The sequence below is a fragment of the Hirundo rustica genome, chromosome 2, assembly GCF_015227805.2.
Source record: "Hirundo rustica isolate bHirRus1 chromosome 2, bHirRus1.pri.v3, whole genome shotgun sequence".
Classification (NCBI taxonomy): domain Eukaryota; kingdom Metazoa; phylum Chordata; class Aves; order Passeriformes; family Hirundinidae; genus Hirundo; species Hirundo rustica.
The window spans coordinates 36107635-36121825 of record NC_053451.1 but is presented as its reverse complement, the minus strand read 5'-3'; the positions used below and the strand labels follow the sequence as shown (position 1 = coordinate 36121825).

At 36.6% G+C, this 14191-nt stretch overlaps 1 protein-coding gene across 4 annotated transcripts in view; it reads left to right on the top strand.

Moving 5' to 3' along the window:
- GRM5 (glutamate metabotropic receptor 5) overlaps positions 1–14191 on the top strand; it is a 248064-nt gene that overhangs the window by 187893 nt on the left and 45980 nt on the right. For all 4 annotated transcript variants that reach the window (XM_058419403.1, XM_040056246.2, XM_040056248.2 and 1 more), the window contains one exon: positions 9710–9956. In XM_058419403.1, coding sequence (XP_058275386.1) covers positions 9710–9956 — 247 coding nt within the window. The remainder of the gene's footprint in view (positions 1–9709; positions 9957–14191) is intronic.

Here is a 14191-nt window from a genome sequence, read left to right as displayed (position 1 = left end):
GCATGATGAAGAATTAGTTTTTGTTCTGATTTCACCTGTTGAGAAAACAGGGCTATGTCCTTTTGTTTATCTAACAAAACACATGGACTTCTCCAGAAGCTGCATGTAAAAATTTAGAAAACCCAAATACACACACACACACAAAAATATTAAGTTATATAAGAAATGCTGGAGAGAAATCAAAACATATTTTTTACATCAAAAGTCAAGCAACTCTCTACTTCTTGGAATAATGATTAAAAGATAAACATAGAGCTGATGTTAATAGACAAGGTCATTATTAAATTAATGTGTCTATATAAAAGGCAATAACCATTATATTACTGGGAAACAAAATTAATTGTTCTCTGTAATCCAGTTGTGCTGTCATGAAAACATAAAGATTAGTTAACAGTATAATCAAGTTTATTCAATAACAAAATAAACCCAGGAAGATGTGGCTGAAATCTAAGTAATAACTGACTTCACCTATGCACCAGCTATGAATTTAGCTGTTAAAATCTCTGAATTTGCTTTGATGAATCCTGCCTAGTAGAATATTAGGCTATGTTTATCTCTGTGACAGAAAATACTTGAAACCATAAATCATTGTAATCATCTCCAGTGATTTGTGACTATATTTCTCACTTTTTAACATAAGCTATTGATATACAGTTTCAGGGCAGGTATTATTATTAAAGAATACATGATTTAATAAGATATGTTTAGTAAAATTATGAAATCAACCAAACATAGAGAATCCAAAAAAACAATAAAGGGGTTTTTGCTGCATTCATTTCTATTAAGCACTAAAGTTTCCATCCCTTCACACACACTTAGTTCACACTGAGATGAAAATTTCAGCATCCAGCTCATTTTTCATTTGCAGATTAGAACATACTTGCTTAATCCAAATGGGTGTCACTGCTGTCATTGCTAAGAACATTGATTTTCTGCCCAGCTGGAGCACTACAGAAAGTGGGAAGTTCACAGACTTATCTGACTTGATTTTCAGTGTAATCAGTTCCATGCCACAGGAGAGCTGCTACAAGCTACCTCAGAAGAACAAGAGTCAGAACAAAGAATTTAAAATGTATGTGTGAAAGGAGGCATTTAATGGTCTCCAAACACTAGGGATTTTACAAGATTTGGGATTGGTTTCACATCTAGAACCAGTCAGAGATTTTTTTAATATCCGTGACTATAATTCAAAGAAGTTCATAAATAGGTGTGCAAGTTGATCCAGATGAGTAACTCCACTCAATGACCAGCTTCAAGTCTCAAAAGGCTAATCTAATCCTTTAGCATTGATTGCCTTTAGACCTTTGAAGACTAGATGGTTATGTGATTGCTTTTTTTCAGAGTTCCCACCAGACCTCTAATCCCTAGTACCTTTCCATCCTGGTGAGGGTGTTTCTAAAAATGCATATGACACCAAGCAGAAACAAAACCTAACAAGTTAATTATGTGGTGAAGCTCTGGCTCAATGGACAGTACTGGAAAAAGTCAAGTCCTCAAAGTCACTAGGAGCAGAAGCAAATTTATTACATTTACCTGTCTGTTAAATTATTTATTTTGCCTGCACTGTTAAATGATACTAATTTTCCCACGCTGCGCAAAAGCTGGAGGCACGGATGGAACAGCGTTATTTATGGTGATAAACACAGAGCAATACCAGAATACACATCCCAAGTATCTGTGACCTGGGTCATAGAAAATAAAGACTAAATAAATAGAGGCTGAGGCTGCTGAAGCAGTGCAGTATCTTTCTTTGAGTGGCAGAGTCTACAGACTTAAGAAAAAAATAGCAGCTTCATGTAAAGGAGCAGTGGGAACAGGAATCTGCAGGGAGGTGATAGGTCACTTGTGCAGGTACTTACAGCAGGGTCCTGACATTAAATACTGGGCTTCAAAGCAGTGAAGCAGAAAACAAAAGGGAAATTGTGGGGTTGGGTCATCACAGGCAAAGGTCAGCCACAAACAAGACACAGAGGGCACTGAAAGTGAGGAAAGCAGCTTATTTCTGACATGGCTGGAGCGAGGCCCCAGTGAGAGGGCTTATAGGGAAGAAGAACACACAGTGATGTACAGGTGTCCTGGTTAGAGCTCTCTGGAAAAGTTAACTCTCAGCGGCATTCTGAACGTGTCTTAGCAGGATGCAAAAATCCCAAATTCCATCATGGTTTAACCATGTGGCTTCTCTGAGATAAAAGTCTTTTTTTCTGAGGGTGTAAAAAGTCTCATTAAAGACGGATGACCAATATATCTCCAAGCAATTTAGAAGAGGATTAAGAATGAATGAGTTTATTTTCAGAAAGAGAGATTAGGGAAAATTGGGATAAATACAAAAAAAAACTTTTGCAGCTTAAAGTACAAATGTGCACATAAAATGAAAGTTCAAAAAATACTTACCTGTCTGCTGAATCTCATCCAGTTCCATCTATTTTTAATGAGTACAAAAGGACACACAGAAAGTCCATGGTTTCAGATGAACAGAAATTTGGTTTAACAAATGGCCCTTTTGGGTTTCCAGAGAGAACGAAGGAATAAAACATGACTCTCAAGTCTTTTGCACTGCAACATGTAAATCTGTTGATTAAATGTAAGCTCTAATGCCAAAATTGGTTTAATCAGAACTCAGCCAACAAAACATAAGTGCTGCCAGAACAGAAAGGTATTTTCCATATTTCAAGGAACATGTCACATTTAAACATCCTATTCCTCAGACTTAGCACTCCTATACTTTTACTTTTAGATTGCAAATAAAAGCAGAACAAATTTAGTTAAAATTCATTTCTGTGGGTGGTGGGTTGTTTGTTTTTGTTTTGTTTTGTTTTGTTTTGTTTTGGTTGGTTGGTTTTTTGTTTGTGTTTTTTTGTTTTGGTTTGGTTTGGTTTGGTTTTTTTTTTTTTTTTACAATGAATTAGGAAGCATTTAAATTCTCCTGAATAAATCCCGTGTGTCATTCAGTTTGATGCTCATACTTGGGCACTGGCAAGCTGAATTATGGTCCAGACCTCATTTTCATGCCCCACATTTCAGACCTGGAACTCAAACACTGTTGTTACTACTTTTACCGTGATGCTGGGTCAGATCCAGAAATTTCCAAAGGCAAATCAGCCGTAAGGAATAAATCCAGATATTAATTTTGTAGCGGCCTGATATAATCTGAGCCAGGAGCCCACACAGACATTACTATTTTTTTGTTTCAGAGAAAAAAGCAGTGTGACGCTAAAAATTGCTATATGCTCTGGTTTATATTTTTAAAAGCATTTCCATATAAATTGATCCTGAATTTAATACATCTTTAACTCAAACATTTTAATAGCTTGAATATTCTCATTGTTGGTACAGAATTCATCAAACTCCTCCAAAATCTGACTACAAAATTGCATTTGTTTTTTCTTCCATTTATGTTCCCTGACTTCCTTCAATATATTAGATGTGATGATACATTTAATGTGACTTTCTTTTTTATATTACAATTCCTTTTCCAACTGCCTACTGAGCCTTGGAAACTATCTGGACCATGTCTCTCTAGCCTTGAAAGTTAAAATATAATTAAATTTATTCAGATTATATACATTTCATATTGGAGTAGCTCCTGCCATTCTTTTCCCTCGGCAGTTTAGCTTCCTATATCGATGAAAATACTTCATATAAACATGTTTGCAAGTACAGAGAGTTTCATGCAACCATTTAATGTGCTTTTGCACCTGTAGCAGTTGAGCTTTGTTGCAATTTGTGACCAAAGAAACTGAATTCTCTAGAGAAAGAACAGTACTGTTAAGAGAATTGTGTGGAGAAATAGGTATCTATTTACTTACCTTCTCCTAGGACTACCTGTTGCTGTTATTCTTTTTGCTGATTATACTGAACTTGACAAGAGAAGCCAGAGTGCCACTGCTTTGTGAGCACCCAGGGCTGAAGGCCAAGCTGTCATCAGATTTGTGAGCACTCTGCGAATGCCATGGCTATGCAGGTTTAAATGGATGTAAAACACCAAAGTCAACTAAGTACTCTGAAGAAACCTTTTGAAAGTCATCTCTGGATTGCGGTACATTGAATTTGGTCTCAGTCATTCTCAACACTTTGGTGTTACTGTAAAATGGTGCAACATGTAAAATGTAACAGTGCAGATACTGGCCTTCAGTTAAGAAGAGTGAAAGATAAAACTTGTTAAAAGCATTGGGCGAGGGAATTGCACTGGAATTCCTTGTCAAATTTCAAAAGTGTTTCATAGCAGCATTGAAATGGGCCATTTTTGTTTTCTCATCTCAGTAACACTGAAAAGCTTTGTTTCAGGTTTTTCATTTACCTTCACATTATTTGTTTTATTCTACGTGTTTTGCCTCAGCATCAAAATGACATTTCCCAGAGAAAAAGGATATTTGAACTGAAATATATGAAATTTCCCATAGAGCAAAAAATTCCTCTTTTCTTCAGTCCAAGAGCCTGTAATAAATTAAAATAGGAAAACAAATAAATAAATAAACTACTGCAATTGATTTTTTAGCAGCAATATACACCCAGAACCTCTCAAATAACACAGAACTGACAGTTACTTTGTCATTTCACATTGCTTTGGTAGAAAGCTCTGACAACAGACTTTGGAAAAGGCTCCAAAATCAGTCTTTTTCTATATCTTTAAACAATGACAATTTAATTAGATATGAACCATATGGTTCTTATGTACAACTTTTCCTCTGTTTTATAAGATACCACACATTTCTCCAGTGGAGAGACATGCATGTTTCTGGGATAATTGACTTGGTGGCACGTCATCCAGAGCATACAGATCCAGGGAAAGTTACACGTGTTCCCAAGGAGCACAACAGGGACAACATGGACCTGCTGACAGAGTTAAGCCACACACTACATCCTGCAGGAGACAGACACTACCACGGTTTTGCTGGAAAGATTACCCTGTTCTCCTGGGTTTTTTTAAGAAATTCACTAAGGCAAAGGAAATAAAATATAGGAAAGCACATTGGTTTATGAACTTTAAGTACCGTGAGCAAAATGTGAATGTGGGACATATTTGCCAGCAAAACTAGAACGCATTTATGTCAGCCCCTTGTCCCTCAAAACAAAACTTAGCACAAAGAATCACTGAAGTTTTTAACGACATATTTATGGAAATTTTAGAGAAATTAAATTGTGATAAAATCATGGGGAAACATGAAAGAATTGGAGGCTGCAGAATATGCCTGTGGTTTCCATTGTAATGTCTCATGATTTCTTCATAAACAAGCTTTTGATCACAGAGAATTTTTAAAATAATAATAATGATGATGATGATGATAATAATAATAATAGTAACAGCCATGATAATAATACACAAACAATTTCCCTTCATTTCAGTGTTAAACTCATTGCAGAGCAAACACACTGCTCAGCACTTTTAAAAAAAATATTCTCCCATATTGTGTCTCATATTTTGTTCTCCTGTTTCTCCTTGGGGAATGAAATAAGGGGGTTGAGGGATTGCCTGGAATTTAAAGTATTTTCACTCTTCTTTTTACCCTTTATTCATCTTTAAAATTCAAAGCATTGTCATCTTTGGAAAAGTTGGAATGCAGAAAAAGCATATTGACCCATGGTAATTTTGCATTCTTTAACATCCTTGCTTGATGAGGCTTTGTAGTATCACAAGCTGGCAAGCAGAAAAAAATTGAATTTCTTCTTCCTCGAGGGTAAAAACCTGGACAAAAAAAGGAGGAATGATAAGTTTTACATCAAAAAATCTGTAAAATAATGAAATTTATGGAAGAATATTTATATTCATGCTCAGTATTAGAAACAATAGACAAATTTCAGAATTTGCTGCAAAGATGTGGGTTTGGTTTGTTTTTCCATATTTGGAAGGAGAGAGTCAGTCTTGGAAGAACTATTTGATTAGTCTCACTGGTAGCCATAACCACCAGTTCTGGGAGTTGCTGAGCTCTGGAGCATGGGAAGCAGTCCAGAGCTGGCTCACCATGCAGACGGACTAACAGCATCCATAAGAGTTTTCTTGGATCACTGCCCATAAGTACATTAATTGTTTCCAAATAGATCCAAGAAATGAACCGTCGCTAGTTGGAATCACTTTCTTGGTGAAAGAACATGTTTCTTTTTCATCATCTACATATTTGTGTGCTTTGGAGACTTGACAACAGAAAAGAACAAATTTGGATGAGGAGTTTATCTCCGTACAGTTAACCATAAAAAGGAAAGGAAAGGAAAGGAAAGGAAAGGAAAGGAAAGGAAAGGAAAGGAAAGGAAAGGAAAGGAAAGGAAAGGAAAGGAAAGGAAAGGAAAGGAAAGGAAAGGAAAGGAAAGGAAAGGAAAGGAAAGGAAAGGAAAGGAAAGGAAAGGAAAGGAAAGGAAAGGAAAGGAAAGGAAAGGAAAGGAAAGGAAAGGAAAGGAAAGGAAAGGAAAGGAAAGGAAAGGAAAGGAACTTTTAGTCTCTCTGCTACGGGAAGATACCTTTTCCACTAAATGAAAGCCCCATCCAGCATGGCTTTAACACTTTCAGGGATGGAGCATTCACAGCTTTTCTGGGCAACTTGTTCCAGCTTCTTACCACCTTCAATTTCTTCCTCTAAACCCAACTTCTTTCCATTTAAAGCCCTTAGTCCTATCTCTACATGGGCCCTTCTGAAAACTTCAGCACAGATTCATAAATAGGTTGATATATTCCAAACAGCACCATCCCCATTAAATTCATCCATGCCACATTTCCATGTCATGATCACTTTGTGTCAGGAAAAGTTCTTGACTAAAGACAGCATGCATGGATGAGTAATATAGGTAAAATATGTGCTAGAGTTCCAGCAAGAACAATATACAAGAACTCTTAAGTGAACAAAGTGTTTAAGGCTACCTAAATTATAATTGTTGCAGAGTAAGATTTAAAATATTTTCACTTTTTTATTGTTGTTGAGTGGGATACTACCTTTTAGCTTGTGTATTCAGCCTACCCTTAAAACCACTGCTAGGGTTACTGAGGTAAGTAAGGTTACTTACATACTTCAAGTCTGATATGCCAAAATACTTTGTGAAATGGGTTGAAAGTAACTTTCAGCCTTGGATTTAATTGCAGTTTTTTTAAGGTGGTTTTTAAATGCTGGTAATTTTGAAGGGTTTTTTACAATATACTAGAGAAAATTTTTTTCTTAATTTTTTTGATTTTCCCTTAAATATAGAATCTTGTGGTACTATAAACTGACCTTGGCAGGTTGGATTTGCCCCTATATAGGCAAGTGAGGCAATTAATATTTCACGTATTCTCCAGCTGCAGGAAGTATATTAAAATTCTCACAACAGCTAAATCCCTCATAATTCCATTGACAATTGCCAGCAGCTTCTAGGAAGAGATAAGCAGCCTCAATATAAATCATCAGGTGAATGGAATGAGGTTCAGTATTTAAAGAAAATCAAAATAAAAATTTCATAAAATTGAACACAAAGCCCAGTGGAGAGTAAGAATTAAGAAGTAAGTTATTAGATTTTTAAGCAATCATATGCAATAATGCAGTTGAAATACTGTTTTATGATATATACTATTGCCAAAGCAAATCTGATTCATTCTAATGGCTACTATAATTAACTGCACAGTATGTGAGCTGCTAATTTTGTGGATGAATAATTGGTTAAAACAAGTTTTATGTATTGCAGTGTAATGCACTTGTACAATTTTCCACTTAATTTCTATTAATATGGGTTTTACATGTACTTCACTGTTGCAGTTTTTATGCCTATTATTTTTAATTAGGAAAAAGCAATACCTTGGTAGAACAGAACAAATGAGCAGGTCTCTGTGTTTCTTCCAAGGGCTTTTTTTTCCATTAAGATACTTCAAGCTCATATTGTTTAGTTTTCTAAAATGTTAATAATCACTGCTCCTGAGGTTGACTGGAAATGGTGGTGCCAACTTCCACATAAAACAGAGGAGGAAAGGAATCTCTCAATTCTCTCATTCACTTTCTGACCTCTACAAAGTGTTTTTCAGTTCAAACTATGTATTTTACTACCCTTCTTGATGCAATAGATTTTAGTGATTAGAACTGTGGGGTGATGTTCTCGTCCACCACTGAAAAGTTGTGCTTGTATATAGTCACATCCGGTTTATGATAGAATTGATCACCAGCTGGAGATTCTTACCCTTTTCCACTAAAGATGCCTACACATCAGAGTGGGTTCTTGTCTTCTGGATGGATGTTGTTAAACTAGATGAGTGCCACCCTGAGAGTCTTCTATTAGTCTTCATTTCTTTAAAGAAAAAAAATTGTCTGTGCCTCAATCTTCTCATGGTATAAAATCTTTCTCAGATTGTGCTGCCTCTGCAGCTCAGATGGGCAGATGTGAGCACCATTCCTGCCCCTCACCAATGCCTCTGTGGCAGGCAGACTCTCATGGAGTAGGCAGGTTATTTGTACTTCCTTTGCTCTGGGATGCCCACACAAGGAAGGGATTCCCTAGCTCCTAGGTTTGCTGCTTGGTTGATAAAGAGAGAGCAAATGTTCTAATAGACAAAATGCTCTTTGTTTGTCCTGCCTCCAGAGACAAATCTTTCTAGGCACTGGATAAATATTCAGCACCATTGATACAGTTGTTTTATCTCTGACTCTTCTCACTTCCCCAATATTAAAGACCTTGTGGCCAGAGTGCAGCTGGGAAGAAAATCTCCAACCTACCCATCCTTAGTTTGCCTGAGGGTGTCAACAGAGGAAATCTGTGTTAATAATAGCAGTGTGTTATAAAAAATAAAGGTCTTCAAGTTGCTGCTGAATAATTTTTTTTCTGTGCATTTCACAGTAGCATAAATAGAGAATAGAAATGCAAACACCATGTTTTAAAAGCCAAAAAAAAATTAGGATTCACCAATTCTGGCTAAACAGAGTCATTGCCTAACCCACACTGTCAAACACTTCACAGATATTTTAATATATTCTTCTGTATTGCATTGTTATCATTACTTCATAAAGAGAGAGGAGCAAGGGATGTAGAAGAGTTATTGGGGGGAACTTTTGGCACAGTAAAGGAGTGGTGCCTAGGTGTCAATCTGTTTGCACAGGGTTAGTTCCAAGTCTCTGAAACAAAAACTTTCTCATAGAATTATAGAATGGCTTAGATTGGAAGATACCTTAAAAATAATGTAGTTCCAAGTCCTCTGTCATGAGCAGGGACACCTTCCACTAAACCAGGTTGCTGAGGGCCCCCACCCAACCTAGCCTTGAACACTGCCATGGATGGGGCATTGACAATTCCTCTGGGCAACAGAGTTCACTGATTTTCCAGGAGTGGAAATTTTTAATAAGTTTTCTAGAGAATAAACCTCTTATTAGCATTTCTTCAGCTTCAACTAACATTTCTGAAGGCTTGAAGCAATTTCTGTGGGTGGAGAAATGTTTCTGGGTTCCCTAAAATATTCTATTATAATGTCCATGGTGCATGCTTTAAAAATACACATCAAACAGCAGCACTCTAAAACCAACATATGTGAGGTGATGAGCTGCAGGGAGAAATGCATTATCTGGATAATACAATATTTAAAGAGAACCTCTACTTTCATTTCTTCATTTTTATTCTAACGTTATCAGTGTGTGTACCAATAAAAGCAACTTTTATGAGCTGTTCAAAAGATACTTTTCCCGCTGTTATTAACTAAGCCACTTGCAGCTGTCTGAAGATCTGACTGTGTCCCAGCCCTATTCACCTAAACCCTCTGCTTGTTCCCTGACAGGCCAGATGACTCTGAGGACGCAGCATGTTCAGGACTCCAAGATGGGCTTTGTAATCAATGCAATATACTCCATGGCCTATGGGCTCCACAACATGCAGCTGTCCCTGTGCCCAGGCTACGTGGGCCTCTGCGATGCCATGAAGCCCATAGATGGACGGAAACTCCTGGAATCCCTCATGAAGACTAACTTTACTGGGGTCTCTGGGGACATGATCTTGTTTGATGAGAATGGTGACTCACCAGGAAGGTAATTGCTGACATTCATCAAACTGTTTAATGACAGAGATACAAACAGTTCATAGTAGATATGCGCACACTTGACAACAGAGCTAAGATCTCATACTCCTAATTTTACATTTTCTGATTCCTGTGCTTATTTTGTAAATTTTTTTAATGTGCATTTTTTATGGTATTTCAAGTTAAAGATGTGGACTTTCAGGTGTAAAAGCTTCCTGCATAAATTTGCATTTTCTTCTGAACCATTTTAAAGTATTATTGTTGAAAACAAATTATCAGATCTTTATGTTTGTAGACCATGATGTCCACCACAGCCTATTTTTCTCTTTATGTGGGTGTTTAAGTGTATGTGTTTGGTTAACCTATAAACAAACATAGCAGACTTAGTTCTTTTATTAAGAAAGCTAAAACAGTATCAGAAATATTGTACTGATGCATCTGGGATTTATTTTATCAGAATTACTAAAAACCTGCTTACATATATTCCAAATGAAACTTTTCCATTTGCATAACATACTAAGCTATCAATCTATACTGAGCTGCTCTAAGGAAAATTGAATTTAAACTAAGCTCATTTTGCTGATAACATGCATAAATATGCACACATACATCTATGAAATACAAGACAAGCTTTTCTATTTTTTTAATGTGCTTTTCTATGCATAGAAATGCACATTAGAAACAATCATGAGGTGGAGATATTTCTGGGTTTCTGCCTACTGAATTTTCAGAAGATGAACAGCAAGTATGATATTATTCAAAGTATATTTATTCCCTATATTTCAATGTATTTCCTGTCTCCTTCACTGCTTTTGCTCCAGTATTGTTTGAGATAATCCTTTATGTCCACATTATTGGAAGGTTTTAAGCATCTTTCTTATGGTGCTCTATAAACAGATGACTAGAGGAAACATTTTTATCCTATACACTCACTTAAATTTTATCTTCTCTCACTAATGTGAACTGAAAGGAAATCATTAACTTCCTAGAAGAAATGGGTTGAAAAATTTAAACTCATTGGTCAAAATATTTTGACATTTCTAAAAATTTCTATGATTTCAAAATTGGTGGTTTTTTTTTTCCCTGGCAATATTTGCAAACCTGTAAAGTCAGCATTCTTCCCAAAAGCAGGCAGGACAGCCACCTACATAGCAGTCTGCGTCTGTTTCTGGAGACACAAATTTTCAAATTCTTCAGACTCTAAGGAAGTGCACTGTGAGCGAGTAGGAGAACTCAGGCACAAACTGGCAGAAACCTACGAAAATTTCAGATGGAAATTTGTTTCAGAGCTTTTTTAGCATGAGCAAGGCTGTCTTCTGCGAAATGTTTCTATCTTTAAAAATAACTGAATTTTAAAGAAAGGTGTCAAGTCTGAATTCTTCTGACCATTTTTTTTTTTTTTTTAAATACTTACCTCAGACTTCTTTAAAAGGATTTCTTTTTGGTTTTAAAGGTGCTCAGATGCAGTGTACTGCATCCTACCCTATTCCAATCGGTTTCTTGTGTAAAATATTACTGCGATGAATGAATAATAGGTGGCCTGCCAAAAACAAATATGTGACATGACAATATGAATAACAATGTCTAAATATTGCAAAGCGATCTTTTGCTTTACCTTTTCCTTGTGTTGGCATTCTTAACAAGAATATTTTAACAACATTTGTTGAAAGGAATTCAATTTAATATCTTGGATATTTTTAAATTCTAAGAAAGACAATGAAGAAATTATATCATATGCAGTCATTTTCTCAGTCACAACTGGACATCTGTATTTCCCCAAAGAGTATGGGACACCATGTTGAATGTGTACCTCAGGATAGCCCAACTTTAAGAAAGTCCATCTTCCCTGGATTTGTGTGATATTTGCGTCTACTGAAACTCATGAACTGTATGTGGTTACAAAGTGGTTCCGGACTTTGTTTTCTTTTTAATTTCTTTTTTTATCATAATTCTTTGTTCCCTCTTGTCCAACAACAGTCACATCATTAAATCCAGTCTATGTGCTCAAGTCAGATGACATTGAGTTAAAATGTATTCTTTCATGATTTGAAGGTTTTAGAGGAAGCTCCATTTCTGACTTTCAGGTTTTCAGTAGTCTTTTAAGCCCTATTTGCAAACACTGTTTGCAAGAGCTTGGAGATGGTGCACTCATACTAGAACATCATACTAGAACAACTCATCTGCCCTGTTCACTTGCACTGATAACTGCATCTGCACTTTGTAAAACAGGAATTTCAATCCTCACAGCTGTACTGTGATGGTGGTGTTAAGCAGGCAATCAGAACGTAAAAAGCCTTTCTGACCTAGATAGCTCCGGATTTCAATGTATAGCAAAAAGGTTTTGATATTATACAACAGATGATTAATCCCACAAGATGCTTTGAATCCTGGCCATATTCCAAAGTCCTTTACGTGTATGTTGAGTTTTAAGCAGGCAGGCAGTCTAATGTAGGACCTGATTCATGTGTGACAGGAGACATGGGAAAAAAAAAAAAAATAAAAGAGTATGGAAGTCATGATTCCTCAGGAAAATAACAATTATCTGTAAATATAACTGTAAAAACTCCAAGGAAGAGATTGAGAGGGTAAGAACAGGTGAAAAAACCCCAAGATATTGATATTTTGATTGTGCTACCAGTAGAACACTCATTCCCAGCAACTTCACAGCACTTCTGTTTTGAAACAAGTATTTTGCACAGTGATTAGAGCACTGCTGGAAATGTGCTATTATACCATCTGGTCTCTCCTATCCTAGAGTGACAAACTGTCCCTGTATTATCTCAAGGAACCTCCAGGGAACCAGTGACTCATGAGCCTCCACAATAGCAATGGACTTACTGAATGTGGCTATTTCTACCCATCCATCAATGCTGTTCTCCTCAGAGAAGAGAGATAAGACTTATTGAGCCAATACTATATTAAATTTGTTAGGTTCCTTTCCAGTATTCCCCTTGTGATGTATGCACGGAACTACTACGGGGGAGATTATTGGTTTAGGTTCTGCGGCCTGCCAAGGACTGGCAGTACTTTTGTTTGCTGGTCCATGAAACCCTAAACTGAAAGCTTTAACAAAGTTATACTCAGCAGTGTGTTGAAGTGCCTGACAGTGTTGGATAATAGCTCTACTGTGGCTTCTGTGCTAACTTTTTGGTCAGTCTATTTAATCCTTGACAAACTGTTACTATGGCTGTGAACCTCAGAAAAAGTTGCTTTATAGCCATGCAAAGAAGTCTGTTTCTTTGGATTTGTGCTTTGTTATCTGGATTAAATTATTTTGTGTCAATCTGGCATTCATATCTCCAGCTTTGAGGATAACATTGTTGATGCCTTGGACATTTCCTTCTTTATACAATATCCAGAAGTATTTTTCATTCTACGTGTGCTTATTTCTTCTTTTTTGTAAAGATTCAAGAACAATACAATATGTGTAATATCACATTGTCCCTTCAATTAGACTCCACTTTCATTTCCTTTCAGAGGCTGCTTGGAGTCCTGATCCTGCCCTGGGTGTGATTTTGGCATTGAATCCTTGCTGTACCATAGTTTCCCCACTGTGACAGAATTTTTCATGATGCAAAGCATCCTGAGATCTATGGATGGACAATATTATAAAATAGTTTTCCTGTAATTTTATTTTTTTATATCAGCATGGGAAAAATATTGATGTTAGATATAGTATGGCTACTGCTTGTCAGTCTTAAAAGTGTTTCCTCAAAAATTAGGAGAGATATCTGTGCATCTGTCATGATTTAACCCCACCCAGAAACCAAGCAGCAGCTTTCTCAGTCCTGCATCGCCAGAATCAGGGAGAGAACTGAAAGAGCAAGAGCTAGAAAACTCTTGGATTGAGATAAAGACAGTTTAACAAGAAAAGCAAAACCCATGCATACAAGCAAAGCAAACCAAGAATTTTTTAATTTCTTCTTAGGTAGGCAGGTGTTCAGCCACCTCCAAGAGAACAGGGCCCCATCATGCATAAAGGTGACTTGGTGAGACAAATGCCATAACTCCAAACATCCTCTCCTTCCTCTTCCTTCCCCCTACTTTATATACTGAGTATGATGTTGATGATGTCATACAGTCTGGAATACTCCTTGGGTCATTTGGGGTCAATTGAGTCTCCTCTCAACTTCCCATTCATTCCCAATCTCCTTGCCAGTGTAACAGGGCAAAAAGGCCTTGGCCCTGTGTAAATCCTGCTCAGTAATAACAAAAACATCTCTGTATTATAAACTGTTTTCAGCA